At 37.5% G+C, this 13,210-nt stretch overlaps 1 protein-coding gene across 2 annotated transcripts in view; it reads left to right on the top strand.

Moving 5' to 3' along the window:
* The window catches only part of PTPN21 (protein tyrosine phosphatase non-receptor type 21), a 44,801-nt gene that overhangs the window by 19,769 nt on the left and 11,822 nt on the right, over nt 1-13,210 (top strand). The window contains exons 7-15 of one of the 2 annotated variants that reach the window (XM_041403074.1): nt 887-974; nt 1,177-1,265; nt 3,671-3,758; nt 4,458-4,537; nt 5,678-5,779; nt 6,290-6,350; nt 6,931-7,015; nt 9,157-10,622; nt 12,706-12,843. In XM_041403074.1, the coding sequence (XP_041259008.1) occupies nt 887-974; nt 1,177-1,265; nt 3,671-3,758; nt 4,458-4,537; nt 5,678-5,779; nt 6,290-6,350; nt 6,931-7,015; nt 9,157-10,622; nt 12,706-12,843 (2,197 nt within the window). The remainder of the gene's footprint in view (nt 1-886; nt 975-1,176; nt 1,266-3,670; nt 3,759-4,457; nt 4,538-5,677; nt 5,780-6,289; nt 6,351-6,930; nt 7,016-9,156; nt 10,623-12,705; nt 12,844-13,210) is intronic. The other variant, XM_041403084.1, reaches the window with a different exon arrangement.

Below are 13,210 nucleotides of genomic sequence, written 5' to 3'. Positions count from 1 at the left end.
AGTTAAGTTCTCTGTATCAGTTCATTAGTGAAGAATGTTTGTGACTATGTGAGTAATACTGAATATTTTCCCCTGTATTGTTTTAAAACAACAGTTTGAAAATTGCAGTTGCACTTATGTTTGAAGTGCACTTGTAACAAGATTGCATGGTTCAGGTTCAGAAAGAAAACTTAATCTTCATGACATTAGGAAAAAGTGAAGAAATTGGGAGGTTTATGATTGAAAAAGTGTTGAGAGACATAACAATAAGCATGACAGGTTTTTTCAGGTAGAAATAATGTCTTTTATGAAGTAACTGAGGTATGTTGGTGGGTAGGTAAACACAAGCTTTTAAGGCCTGTGATACTACTGCAAGTCTGTGAGAAAACTGTCTTTGTCAGTTGGTCTGATTATAAAGAATTCTACCTTTACCTACAGATCTTGTCCTCATGCTTTCAAAGTACTACAGTAAAATAGTCAGAATTTAGAAGATGAAACTGTCTTTTCTGAAATGTAAAATGCCAGACTTCCTATTTCCCCTATAGCAATAGAGAAGACATTCATGTCTTGAACATGTGTGCCTCTGGTAAAGTGAGGAAATGTGGAGACAGTGCTGGATTTGATCAAGAATGTGATAATTGTCTGCCATTAGTAGAGATAGTAATTTTAATTAGTAGCCTTTGTTGTCATTTACCCCTAAAGATGCCAGAGAGAAAGAAGTTATTAGAATCAAAATGTAAAGACTGAGCCAAATGTATCAGCCATTGGTACAGATAGAAACAGCACCATTTGATGGCTGCCTGGGTGTCCTGGGGACGCTTTTCAAGCTTTGACAGTGTCCTTCAGAGTAAAACAAAGATGATTTTTTCTTATTGGCAGTATTAGCTGATTGTTGTTTTATTTGTAGAGGCCTTACTCCTCCTGATGCAGAAATGTTATATATGCAAGAAGTGGAAAGAATGGAGGGCTATGGTGAAGAGACCTATCCTGCAAAGGTAAATGAGGTTTTGATCTTTGTCTAATTGCCCTTTTCTCCCTGTTTAGAGTGGTTACTTCCTGCCAAAAGTAAATAAAACCCAAACCCCAAACCACCCATAACTTTCTGCTCTAGAATTAATAAAAGCAGTTGTTTCTTAGGTAACTTTGCTTTTGAAGACTTTTTTCTCTACTTGCATAATTTTTTACAACTTTTTACAGGACAGCCAAGGAAGTGACATATTCATTGGAGCATGTCTTGATGGTATCTTTGTGAAACACAAAAATGGCCGTCCTCCTGTTGTATTTAGGTTAGTATTATTCTTTCATAAAATATCTTAGTGAACTTCACATTTTGAGTCTGTTTCTCACAAGCATCAAGGACTCTTAGATATGATGTGTATTTATGCATTTAATAAACCTGAACATAGTCTTGTAGTCATTATGGTGCATTGAATACTGAAGCCAGTGAGAATTTCTCAATGCATTAATTGCAAAATTAATCTCTTTAAGACAGATTAATTCTAAGACATGAATATTTAACACACAGTTGAATTGCAAAATATTTATTGAATCAAAAAGGAGCAATTCTCTGCACATAGGGCATCTTAAATCCTGAGATTGTCACATCAATTCATATAGAAATACTCATTTGTGAAATTGTCCAGAAGTTCCTTTCGTGTATTATGTGTGGAGAGTTACACGATACTGTTTTATTATTTTGGATTCATTCATTTTTTAGTTTATTATTGAATGTTCTTATATATGGTAGACAGAGCTCTGACTTACCTAAACACTTAAAATTCAGGCTGTACGTGAAATGGCTTCCCACTGAATTTAAGATATGTGGCTTGGACATCTTTGGGCAGAATTCAGAATAAATTAAAAAAAAAACCATTTTGAGATTTTTTATAAAATGAGTCTCGGCAATTTAGTTTTTATTAAAGCAAGAAAGGGTTTATTCTTAGTGAACTTTAATCTTCTAGAATTGAATTTTTGACTGAATATGAACAGAAATCTTGAAATCCTATGGTCCAACAGTTACTGAAACTTCATTACTGGTGATTTTCTGGGATTAGAGAAAGTAGCCAGCTTTGCTTCTTTCTGTTAGTAGTTTTGTTTAACAGGATTTAGAAATTCACAACTGTTAAATGTCCTTCAGAAAAATTTCTGTCTCAGCTGTGATAGGAGAGCTAATGCTGAGCTCTTTTTAATTGTCTGGTGTCATCACACTGCCCTGCTCTGCTTTCCTACAGCATTAAACAGCAGCTGTACTTACCAAATGCACAGGGAGAGGAATAAAGCTTTGTACATGCATTTCATGTACATTCTCAAGGAATTGTGCATGCAGTGTCTGTAAACACAGGAAAAAAGTTGCACACTGGGAACCATCAGAAAGTATTTATATTCCAATTTCAGGATCTAGTTTTCTGCTCTTTTGCTTGTCTGTGTATGACTGGGCAATCCCATCATGGATAGCAATTTCATGTTATTTGGGTGGCAATAAAGCATAGACAAATGACCCATTAGTATGATTTACAGAGACTGGATTATGCTTGAGATTGCTTCAGGCAATTTCATAGTTGTGCCCACAAAGGCTTATGAACCAAGGCCTTAAATTTGAGGGATTTTTGTTCTACATCAGAATGGAGACATTAATGTTTCTCTACCCATACACATGAGGCAATAGCGATGGAAAAAGCTAACAGACACCTCTGTGTAATGAAAATGGGAGTCTTAAAAGCACCTTTAGAGACAGCCCTCTATGCTTTTTCCATGTGTTTCTGTACTGCAGAATATTCTTTTAATAAATCTATGATACAGGCTTTATTTACACTAACATAATACTAATGGTTAAAGCTAAATTTGCATTTAAAAAGAAGATGAATAAATATATTTTATGCAATCTAATTTTTTTTAATCTGTCAATGTGTAAGAGTTCTAGAAAATATGCATAATAATGCCTTAAAAGCTTTGTTTAGTGTAGGTTTCTTTTTTTTTTTTTCCTGGAATATATGGTTTGCTTTCAAGTGGATGGGACATTATAATTTACAGATGACTAAATTTGTGTAAATTTGATTTTTTTTTCAATAATTGGGAGAATTTCAGATGGAAGACAAGTAATAATCTTACTTTACATATTGTACATCTTTCCGAGAGTTAGTCACATACCTGTTTTCCTTTCAGCAGCCATTAATGTTATGGAAGTGATGGTCTACAACTTGTTCAGATAGATTAATGAACTTTTTCACAGAATCATAAAATTGTATTTAACAGAATCATAGACTTACAGCATATACTGTTTTGGGAGGGACCCATCAGGACCATGGAGTCCAACTCCTGGCCCTGCACAGGACACCCCAGCAGTCACACCCTGTGTCCTAGAGCATTGTTCAATGCTTTTTGAGCTCTGTGAGGCTGGTGCTGTGACCACTGCCCTGGGGAGTCTGGTCCTGTGCCCAGCCACCCTCTGGATGAAGCACTTTTTCCTGATATCCAACCTAAACCTCCTGTGAGGTGTAAACTCAGGTTCAGGGCATTCCCTCCGTCAAGTCACTGGGCACAGGATGGAAGAGATCAGTGTCTGCCCCTCCCCTTCCCCTCATGAGGATGTTCTTTATCCACATTCTTGATGGTGGTTCTGGTTTGCAGTTGCATTTTTTGAGGTTTGAAAATCAGAGCTTGTCCAGTCATATCCTGTCCCTTTTGTCTGCAGGTGGCATGATATTGCCAACATGTCCCACAATAAATCCTTTTTCGCTTTAGAATTGGCAAACAAAGAAGAGACAATTCAGTTCCAAACTGTGAGTACGTTTTCATTTTTTTTCACTGTCATCAGTAAATAAAAACAAATTAAGACTGATAATTTATCTCAAAGCCAACTATCTATACATTTAGCAGCTTTGAACTCTATAAGTGAGTCAAATGTAATGACACTGTCTTTGCCCAGCTTTCTATGGGAAGGCATTAAAAATTGGACCTTTTATGTTGAGTACATTGAAGTGTCTAGTTATGTGGTCATAAAAATTTTCAGCCATTCCAGTAAAGTTTCTAGCATGCTTTTTTGACTTGAATCAGTGGCAATTAAATATAAATACAGCCTTAGAGCTTTGCAGGAGTGGGCCATGGCATTCCTTCCAGAATTCATTTTATTCAGCATCTACCAGTTGCTTTTCTCAATAGGCAGCTGTTGACACTCCTGTGGCAATCTTAACTGTAATTGTGTTAGTGTTACAACTGGTAAGTGTCTGGAACAAAAGGCTTCTACTTTCAAATAAATAGATAATACTTTTTTCATACATCTAAGAAAATTGTTAGACTAGAGTGTATATTTGGGTCTGCAAATTAGAGTTTTAGGGAAAATGTGGTGACATTAATGAAGTTACATTAACATGAAATTGGTCAATAGTAATTTAATCTTAAAAATTTCAGTGGCAAGTGAAGCAAGTGAAGGGTATGAATGTTTGACTTAATGCAAATATTGGGTTTTGTTTTTTTGGCAGGAAGATATGGAAACAGCAAAATATGTGTGGAGGATGTGTGTGGCTAGACACAAATTTTACAGACTAAATAAATGCAGCCTGTAAGTAGAATACATTAGCAGAACTCTTGGTGCCCTTGCAGCTTCCATTGGGAAGTGAAATCTCCCATTCCCTCTGTAAAGTCTTTACTGTCCTTTTTAGATGACTTGGGTTCATTTTATTAATCCTTTTTTGAGAAAATACTTACCACGAATTTTTGAAATACATCCTGCTTTATAACAGGAGACAATATTAAGTGCTGAAATATTACCATAAGTAATAATGTTTGGCCTTTGCTTCTGGATCACAGTGCTGTGAGAGACTTCAGTTGCTTTGGGGTCTAATATTGCTATAGCTTGTGAGCTGCTGGAAGCAGCAGGGTTTTGGCCTGTGTTTGGGTGAACTGCTCTGAAAGGACACTGGAGGCTTTAAAAGGGCGGGCAGTGTATGTGAAGCACTCCTGAAATGTGCTGGATTGACAGCTAAGAGGTATGTGGTTCTTTAGATATCCATGGAATCTGTATAGCTCAAGTAGCACCAGTGCAAAGTAAATTTAATACAATTCATCAAATTAAATTTAAATGGGCTGGCCTCCAACTTGTAAATCAATGGCTGGAATTTGAGCTACTTTACTGGAACAGTTCTCCTTCAGTTAAGTTTCTTCAGTCAAAGAGTAGAGAATTAGACACAGTGAATAGTCTGTCATTGGAAAACCATGGTTTCCCTACGTTTCACTGCTCTTCACACATGGGAAGATAGATGTTTGATATCTGCTGAGGCCAGTGGAAAGATAATCAAGTATTTTGTGCCACAGATGACTCATTAGCGTGTTTAATGCTAATTTATTTGAGAAGTAAGATAAATTTGAAATAGAGTAAACCTCATACCTCAAAGCTTGTAAACTTGTCTGTCTTTTGAGAGTGATAAGAAGCATTGGTAGAAGCAGTGCATTCATGGGACTTGTGCATTTCTGTCTAAATAATGTCAGATCTGTAGTTCTATATTAAATGTCTGTCTCTGGGATTACTTATTGTAACCATAATGTGGTTTTATATCCGGTTAAGTCCTCAAAAAAACATTTCTGGTTATTTCTTCTCTTAAGATTTCTTGTCATCTGGTCCTGTAACTGAAAACTGTCTTATGCATGCCTATATCAACTTCAAGGGATTTTTTTCCTAAATCTGTACATACCTTGTCTTTAGAGACTCCTTGGACTCTCCACCTGAGGAGGGCTCTCAGAAATCTTCCCTCATTCTTTCCCTTCCACGCTTTCCAATCCTTTCTCGTCCTTCACTTCCCAAAGGGTGAGCTTAAAAACATCTTTCTCACAAAAAAACCCCTGTTCCTGAATTTGTATCATGCTGTCTTTTGACCTGTCTTGCTATGAGATGCAGAGCACAGGTGCAGTGGAGGGTGGGGGCAAAAGGAGCTTAAGACTTCTGAACTTTATGTCCTGGAGCCAATCCAACAAATTATGAAAATTTATTATCATTAGCATCAATGTTAGAACATACAAATGCTAATGCATTATAGTAATGCTTTACCGATCCTGTAACATCTGTAATGTTACAGTCCCCAAGCAGTATTATGTCTGACTTGTAGAACAGGAGATTAACTGAGATATTTTGATCTTGGGTTTTTGATTTTGCTTTGTGATTGTGACTCTTCCCTTTTGAGACTCATGTGGAAGACTAACCAGGCCTGCCTCCTGCAAACGTAGTGATCTTTAATTGAACTTGGGAGTGCTTTCTGATTTTTGAAATAGGTCTTGCTATTGTTAAGAATAACTTCTTACCATGAAATTCCTTCTGTAGACAAACTCAGCCAGTTACAGTGAATCCTGTTAGAAGACGATCTTCATCCAGGATGTCCATGGTAAGGAAAGCAAATAGCTTTATGTTTGCATTTTTATGGATTTGAGTTGACTTTGAATTTTACTTCCCTTCAGTGAAATGAAATGAGCAGTGGAAAAGATGAGTCTAGGATGTGAGGAACTGTTTCTGACTTGTAGGAAGAGCTGCTGTGTAATATCTAAATAATGAAATTAAAACAATGCAATGAAAAATATTTTAAACACGTCTGGTTTCAGTTTGCACACTGTCTCTAGGAGGCTGTCCTAGATGTCAGATGGCAAGATACAGTCTTGGGTTAGTGGAGTGTAATTTCAAGGTTTTGTTCCTGGTTTTTAAATTATTTTTTGTATGACCTCAAAGGAGAAACTTACATTAAAGATATAGAGAAATGGTTTAAGGCTAAGGTTTTGTATGTGTTTATTTGGAGTATTATGCACACTGTAATATAATATATAATGTGCATTATTACTATGTGTATAGTATTACATATAATATATATAATATTGTATATATATTACATTATATATTAAAAAAAACTTCAATAATTGTTATTGAAATGAGTAATCAGTTTTTTAGTAACAGTAAGATATTTTCTTTCTTAGCCCAAGCCTCAGCCTTATATGATGCCTCCACCACCTCAGTTGCATTACAATGGTCATTATAGTGAGCCATATGCAACTTCCCAAGGTAAGTTCATTAAACCCATGGCCACACTGCACAATTTTAGAAGGTAAAAGCTTAATTTATATGTGTAGCTACTTTAGCTATAGCTGAATAGGTAGGTTTGTACTAGAATGTAGGTTTGTACTAGAACAGTCATTGAAGTGCTTGCTGCTACTCTAGGCATGTAGGCTAATGTGAAATAGAGTCGTGGAATCACTGGTTTAGGTTGGAAAGGACCTTTAGGATCATCAAGTCCCACCATCCACACAGCACTCTCAAATCCATCACTAAACCATGTCCGCAGGTGCCACATCTACAGGCCTGTTAAATACCTCCAGGGATTGTGACCCCACCTCTTCCTTGGACAAGCCTGTTCCAATGCTTCACCACACTTTCCAAGAAAAAATTTCCTGATATCCAATCTAAACCTTCCTTGATGCAACTTCCCTGAGGCCATTCCCTCTTGTCCTGTCACTTGTTACCTGGGAGGCCACAAACACACCTCAGTGTAACCTTCTGTCAGATAGATGTAGAGAGCAGTAAGGTCTCCCTGACCTTCCTTTTCTCCAGGCTAAACAGTCCCAGTTTCCTCCACTGTTCCTCCTCCATATCCTCTCCTATGGGAGATGAGCAATTCTAGTTAGGATAGTATGTACAGCAATTGTAGACTGAGGTGTCTTGTGTGAGTTTAAGCTGACCATTGCTTTTTTTGGTCCACGTATCAAACTGGTATCTTATGGCATTGTGTGATCCTTGTCAATATTTGTCTTAATAGCTGCTAAGAGATTGCCCCAAGACAAATTTGTCTAAGTTTGCTAGACTACAAGGTGTTGAGGAATTCAAAAGCTAAAGAAGTTTGCAGGTTATGGCCTTGGTATTTAGTTGATTGAAACAAAGAAAGAAACACCCCAAGCAAACTCTAACTAATATTCTCAAGCAATGTGGACTCCTTATCTTAGCACTTGACAGTTGAGTCATGGCTGCTTACTCTCATTATTTTGATTGTTAAACGTTGTATCTTTAATTAACAAAGTTGCTGCCCTGAAGGGCTGAACCCAATCTTTTGCAAAGTCTCCTCAATTTTGATGGGAACTTTCCAGACCTACAAATCTGCTGGATAAATAGTACTCTAAAAGGCCAACTCACTGGGAAGGGAATAAGCACATATTCTATCAAAGCAGAGCTACACAGGTCTGAATGAAATACAGGTATTCAGCTACATTCAGAATGCAACTGAATTCTTTGCAGTTTAGTGATGTAATTATTGCTGGATGCTTGCTACTATGAATGTCCTATTTTTGAAAATTTTTTTTTTTGTAAAACAATTTTTGATTGTCAGCAAATTCATTAACATAAGTGTGGCAATTATTTTGGTGAACCCAAACAGTTAAATCATGAAGGCATCTACAGCAATGACTGAATCTGGAGAATGGCATATTGTACATCCAATGAAGTAGTAATTAAAATGATTAAATATGTCTTGGATTTATAAACTGTTGGAACATTTTCTTTACAGTGTAGGTATATATTTTTATGTGTGAACAATATATGGTGGTAGTTTAAACTGCCTTCAAAATTCCTGGAGGAAAGTTAATTTGTTTTTTTTTTTTTGAGGTCTTGTGCTGTACCTACATACATCCTGAAGGAGTATAAGAGAGAAGAGCAAGGGGTTTTGTTTGCTTGTTATGGGGCTGTTTTTAGGTGTTTGGTGGTATTTTTGTTTTGATTTGGTTTTTTGTTGGTTTTTTTTCTTTCTTTCTTTCTTTGCTGTTCAAACTGATTGTATTAGTGCAAATCCTAGTGTAGGCATTAATTTTTTTCAGTGGTGTGGCTTAAGTTCATTGATATGAACTTTATTTTGGACTGAAACTTAGGAAGCCTATCCTGAGGAGAAGAAAGTAATTAATAAACAGACAGTGTTTTCCCATAGGGATTTATGTGATTGAAATAAATACAACACATTATTCTGGTGTATATACCTTGGGTATCAACAACAGCAGAAAAGCTGGGATTTTGGTTTGGGGTTTTTTCCTTCCCATTTCAATGCATAGCTAAGAATAACTGAGGTTTTAAAAATCTCAGGCATTGCTTTAGCCACATCTTAATAAAGGATAACTTTGTTTGATGTCCTGGACATAAAGATTGTTCTTAAACTTTGTTTTCAGATAACCTCTTTGTGAGCAGTCAGAATGGATACTACTGTCACTCTCAGACTAGCTTGGATAGAGCCCCTCATGACTACAGTGGTCGGATCCGCAATGGGAGTGTCTATAGTGCACACAGCACAAACTCCTTGAACAATCCACAGCATTACTTGCAGCCATCCCCCATGTCCTCTAACCCAAGCATTACTGGAAGTGATGTGCTCAGAACTGATTATGTCCCATCACACAGACACAGTGCACTAATACCACCTTCTTATCGTCCCACGCCAGACTATGAGACTGTGATGAGGCAGCTCAACAGGGGGATGGTGCACACAGATAGGCAGAGTCATTCAATGAGAAATCTTAACATCAGCAACTCATATGCTTACAGCAGGCCTGATGCCTTAGTTTACAGTCAGCCTGAAATTCGAGAGCATGCCCACTTTGCTGCCCCACAGTCTAACCATTATCCATTTAACCTGAACTACAGCTTCCATAGCCAATCCCCCTACCCCTATCCTGCTGAAAAGCGCCCAGTTGTTGGGGCAGTCAGTGTGCCTGAGTTGACAAATGTGCAGCTCCAGTCTCAGGATTACCCAGCACCCAATATAATGAAGACTCAAGTGTACCGACCGCCTCCTCCATACCCGTACCCAAGACCTGCAAACAGTACTCCAGACCTCTCACGGCACATCTACATCAGCAGCAGCAACCCAGATCTCATCACAAGGCGAGTGCACCACTCTGTCCAGACGTTTCAGGAGGACAGCCTGCCTGTGGCTCATTCTCTTCAGGAGGTCAGTGAACCCCTGACATCGGCACGCCATGCTCAGCTGCAGAAAAGGAACAGTATTGAAATAGCAGGCTTGGCTCCCAGCTTTGAAGGAATAAGAATTAAAGAGAGGACCATGTCAGCTTCTGCGGCAGATGTGGCTCTTCCAAGAGTTATCTCAGAAGGGTCACAGCCCAACATTCTGATGGAGAGAACGAAGCAAAAAGAAGGTGAGCAAGAAGAATGCGTGAACTGCGATCACAAGAAAACCTTTTCAGATGCCACTATGCTGATTCACAGTAGTGAGGAAGAAGAGGAATTTGAAGAAGAGAATAAGGCCAGTACAAGTCTTTCTCCTCTCCCTGAAGATCAAACACAGCTTTCATCTGTTATGGGAGGTTATTCTCATGATTCAGTACTAAACTACCCTTACAGCTCTGTTGCTTCATCTGCTGGCCCTTTGCATATCCTTGAGCCTAAATTACATATCACAGAGGCAGAAAAGAGAATGAAAGATATGAGCCCTGTTCATTTACTAGTAGAAAGCCAGGTACAGAGAAGAGGGGAAGGACTGCTTACTCCATCTATGTCAGAATCTGATCTTACAACATCAGGGAGATACAGAGTAAGGAAAGATTCAGTAAAGAAGAGACCTGTGTCCGATCTTTTGTCTGGGAAGAAGAATATTGTGGAAGGCCTTCCCCCTCTAGGTGTAAGTGGATATTATTTGTCTTGTTTTGGGTTGTCTGTAGCAGTTGAATGTTGTTTTTGTTTGAGGTTTGGGGTTCTTTTAGTCAGTCTGAGATGCTTCTAAAACATTTGAATTAAAGCTGCCTTAAGCTTGACCTTTATATTTCTATGTTTCCCTGGTTAACTTTGCTTAGCTATCTTTTATCCCCTTCTCTGCCATGTCTGAGTTCTGTTTGTTTAGTCCACCTACACAAATCCAGCTGTGCAGTCTCCATCCATCTGAAAACCTAACCTGGCTAGGAACCTTGGAAGGAGCTAATTTAAAATCAGTTCTAGATCCCTGTTGTGCCCTACTTCCTATCTGGAGCGGAAGCAACTCTTTCCATTCAACTTTCTTATCTTTCTCTCACTGAAAAATGATAAGTGACTGAAATGTTTACTTTTTAAAAAAATTGTTTACCTGCTTCTTCTGACCTAAGAGGGGAACCTGACACCTTAAGGAATAAGTTCTTTCCTTGCATTTTCTTCTTTATTTCATGCCTTCCCTTTTTCATGTCCTCTCCCTTTTGCCTTCTCTTCCAGCTGTTTTTATCCCACCAAAGGTATTTCTTTCTTGCCATATCTCTTTCCCCTACTCCAATCTTAGGACGTTGTAAATAGTGAAAAACTGCAAGTTTCACCTGTCACATAATTCCCACCTCACAGAAACTTAAAGGTCTGTGTGGAATGCACAATTTCACTGGCTCTCCTTAGTGCTCACTTTGCTTTAAAATTTTGTGCAGTTTTATGTAGTTTATGGCAGATTTCAGGTGCTAATAGAGGAAGACCATTTTATATTATTGTTTTGCCTTTTAAAAGTGATTGATACCTGAGGTAGTGTTAAATATTTTTCTGCACAAATTAAACTGTAGGGGAGCTGCTATATAACTTGTACTACTCTGGTAACAGCAGATACTGCAAAAACTAACCTGTGCAAAAGCTGTGTATTGAAATAGTTACTATTTGTTCTCCAAAAGATACATTTTCAGACAGTAATGTGTCTACCAAAATCATACCCCTCTTTTCCTTTTGACAGCTGCGTAGTTATTCATGTTCCTGTCAACCTTTCAATTAAATTAATATTAGAACTTTTTCTTTGGAAGTGTTTGTAACATAGTTTCTGGTTCAGAAACATTTAAGTGTTGTTGCGTAATACAGAACATTACCTTTTTGTATTCATAATGGGGATGAATATCCTAGTTACAAAGCTGGCCCCAAGCAATGCTTGCACATTTTGCTTTTCAATGAACTTTTATTGTTGTGTTTGTGTTCACTTCACTTTTAAATGCAGTCTCATCCTGTTAGCTTTGTCTTCCTATTTCTTACCACCATTTCATTTTTGAAAGCATTATCATTCAAGCAGCATATGTGCTCATATTTTCAGTGTATTTTTGTTAACAGTTAAACTTAGCAACGGCAGGAATGATGTTTCCTCTTACCCTTTTTAAAAGAATAATTTGAGTTGATTCTTTCATAGAAATCCCTCTTTGATATTTTTCATCAAATAATGGATGGTAATTCCATAATTTAGATTCGTGGCCCGGTCCAGGACTCAAATCTGTCTGCAGTTCTGTGTTGATGTTTTGTATGTCAAGTTTGTTGCAAACTTAGTAAAACATTTAACTATATCCAAATATCTTAAAGCTATATGGTCATTGCCTGTTTGTAGGGAAGAAAAGTGCCTGCAAACTGAATAGTCTAGTAATGAATAATTTTTATGTTTTTTTGGGTTTGGGAAGTGATCCCAGGTCTGTTTAAGAATGTCAGGTATCTGAAGTTGCCACCTCACACCCTCAGTGTTGAGCTTTGTAGAGAACAATATTTGTCATTCTCATGCAGTTTCATTAACCTGTCTGGAATGAAGACAGACCTGTGTGGTGTCCTTGGAGGAATGTAGTCCCACCACCCTAATCTCTCACTGCAGTGCTTATCAAAGAAAACGGTCAGAGCTGTTCACAGAAGGGGCCAAAGAAGTATCTTTTACTTAGTTGAACTCATCTGGTTTCAGCTTTACAATTTCATCAGCTATTAAAGAATATTTACAAGTTTTAGCTTTTCTTTTGCAGGGTATGAAAAAGAATAAAAATGATGCAAAAAAAATGGGGCCTCTGAAGCTGGCTGCCCTAAATGGACTGGCATTGACTAGGATGCCTCTGCCAGATGAGGGGAAGGAAGAATCAACGAGAGCAACAAATGATGAACGAGTATGTTGAAGTTTTTTAATGCTTCATTTATACTAGCAGTTTTTCAAAATTACATGCTTTTGAATGGTACATTTTATTGACTGTAAAATGCTTCATATTAAGGCAACTCAAATGCTGAGAATAGAAACAAAATAAAAAGATTCCAGGTTGACAAGTCATTGCTAGAAGTATTGGGTGTAATTCAGATTTTTCTTTAAGATGACAGTGATTCAACTATAGTTCACCCTTTGACATACAGGAAGTGAATTAACTAGTACCTACTGATATGTTTTTGTGCAACTCATCCTGCTTTCTCTCTTAATTTTGGGTTTTCCAGGGTGAAAATATGTCAAATTTAAAATTCTGAGTGTGAGATTGATGTTATTTG

Source organism: Onychostruthus taczanowskii, unplaced genomic scaffold, assembly GCF_017590055.1.
Source record: "Onychostruthus taczanowskii isolate IOZ18803 unplaced genomic scaffold, ASM1759005v1 scaffold1, whole genome shotgun sequence".
In the NCBI taxonomy this organism is placed as follows: domain Eukaryota; kingdom Metazoa; phylum Chordata; class Aves; order Passeriformes; family Passeridae; genus Onychostruthus; species Onychostruthus taczanowskii.
This window is presented reverse-complemented; position numbering and strand designations above follow the sequence as displayed.